This window comes from Mandrillus leucophaeus, unplaced genomic scaffold, assembly GCF_000951045.1.
Source record: "Mandrillus leucophaeus isolate KB7577 unplaced genomic scaffold, Mleu.le_1.0 Scaffold19, whole genome shotgun sequence".
Taxonomy (NCBI): domain Eukaryota; kingdom Metazoa; phylum Chordata; class Mammalia; order Primates; family Cercopithecidae; genus Mandrillus; species Mandrillus leucophaeus.
In genome coordinates, this window is record NW_012101920.1 from 5,833,746 (window position 1) to 5,835,837 (window position 2,092).

At 44.5% G+C, this 2,092-nt stretch overlaps 1 protein-coding gene across 1 annotated transcript in view; it reads right to left on the minus strand.

Annotated features, from left to right (window-relative positions):
- AURKA (aurora kinase A) overlaps window positions 1-2,092 on the minus strand; it is a 30,057-nt gene that overhangs the window by 22,933 nt on the left and 5,032 nt on the right. Inside the window, exon 4 of the mRNA XM_011978139.1 lies at window positions 966-1,215. Coding sequence (XP_011833529.1) covers window positions 966-1,215 — 250 coding nt within the window. The remainder of the gene's footprint in view (window positions 1-965; window positions 1,216-2,092) is intronic.

Below are 2,092 nucleotides of genomic sequence, written 5' to 3' on the forward strand. Positions count from 1 at the left end.
GGGCTTGTTGGTGCACGCCTGTAATCCTAGCTACTCAGGAGGCTGAGGCAGGAGAATCGCTTTAACCTGGGAGGCAGAGGTTGCAGTGAGCTGAGATCACGCCACTACACTCCAGCCTGGGTGACAGAGCGAGACTCATCTCAAAAAAAAAAAAAAAAGGCATTGCCGCAGTAGCTTGATACCCAGACCCTGTGACAGATAAAAGCAGTGATCAGCAATGGCAGTAGATGGGTGCTGAGCAGACTGGGCAGGTGCAGACTGTGGCCAGTGGGAAGCAGGCAATGGGAATCACAGCCCATGTAAGATGCCTGCCCCTCCCAGCCCCAGCCAGGTATCGCCAGGTAGAGACACACCAGGCCTGATGTGGCCAGACTTGAAGTATTAGCATCTGATTCAAATCTGAAAAACACTGAAAGGAAAAAGAAAAAAAGGAAAAACAAAAACCCACCAGCCCCAGTCAACCTGCAGGTGGCTGCTCGGAACCCCTGCATACTTCAGAATAAGGGGTGCCGTTCCCCTTCATTATCCACCAAAAAGACTTGCCCATATAAACTATTCCATTAACAAAACATTAAATCCTCAAGTGATTTTTCAGGATCAGAGCACTTAAGTGCTCTTTGAAAGATGACAAGTTTAATCATTTTTTGTGGTACTATGAAAAGCAGGCCCTCTAAAAAGTAAATTTATACTTTAAAAAAAGAAAAGAAAAGAAAAGGAATACAATTTTATTTTAACATGAAGAGCATGGGAGAATCACAGGAGAATGATTATAACCCAGTGCAGCACAGAAGCTATCTAATCTTTTTCATAAGGGAGCAGGAGGTGAGGAACGGGGGCCATGCGTTTGAGGACAGTGCCTCATAAGAGGGAGTGCACGGACCTGGGCAGTGGGAGGCTGACATTACAGGAGGGGGAGGGGTGCAGCATGGGTGAATATTGCTTTGAACATGAACCTGAAAACTCACCGAAGGTGGGACTGTATTTCTACTTCTCTTCTGAGCTGATGCTCCACTCCGGCTTTCTCCAGCTGAGCTTTAAATAACACTTTAAGAGCCAGAATAAACTTGCTTTGTTTTTCTCTTGCCAAATAAACATTACCAAACTTTCCTTTACCCAGAGGGCGACCAATTTCAAAGTCTTCCAAAGCCCACTGCCTCCTAGGAAGGAATTTGAACATTTTAGAATGTGAGGAAAACAAAGCTTTTCTAACAAATTCTCAATGAGTAGTAGACACATTCTATAAATAATTTTATATTCCAACTTGTACTCAATATGTATCCTCAGCAAGAACCAAGGCAACAACCACTATCAAAGAGCTGCTGCAACACGAAACCCTGACGTCCCTAGCTGCCGTTAGGTGTGAAGAGTCAGTGACAAGGAACAGTCTCGGGTTTTAGATCTGAAGCACTCTATGGGAAATGTCCCAAGCCTGCACTATGCTCAGAGGAACAGGCCCATGACAATGCTGAAGACCATAAAAAGGATAAGTGACCAGAGAGGGAGGAATGCTTCCGGACCATCTGGGGGCCTGTTTCAAACTAACCACAGCCGCTCCCTCCAGTCCCAGAGGTGCTAATTCTCTCTGGGTGGAGAAGCACTCTGGTGGTGGACACTGAGCCACTGAGCCACTGAGCCACTGAGCCACTGTTACTAATGGAAGCAGGATGGAGCCCACAGGCTAGCTGGGGCATGAGTACCAGTGGATTTAGACTCTTAGCCTCTGTTAGGCCGCTAGAAGCCAAAGTCTGTGGGTTCATTCCTCGCTCCTCCTAGTATATTCTAGAGTCCAGACAGTTCAGAGACTAAGAGTAGGATTTTAGAAAAGCCCTGGGGAAGACATTACAGCCAACCTTTATAATAAAGAACTAAAACTATAACACTGTCAAAACCCTCAGTCGTATATGAGTATACAGTTCTGCAACATATTCTATTTGTAAAAAACTTGCAATTTTATACAATAAAAAAGCACAGACACATAAACCATATGTAGTGGTTACTTCTAAGGACAGAGAGGAACTTCCACACATTTCTGTAACAGATTCATACAAACTTTTTCTAAATTTGAAATGCATTTGTTGTTGTTGTTGTTGTT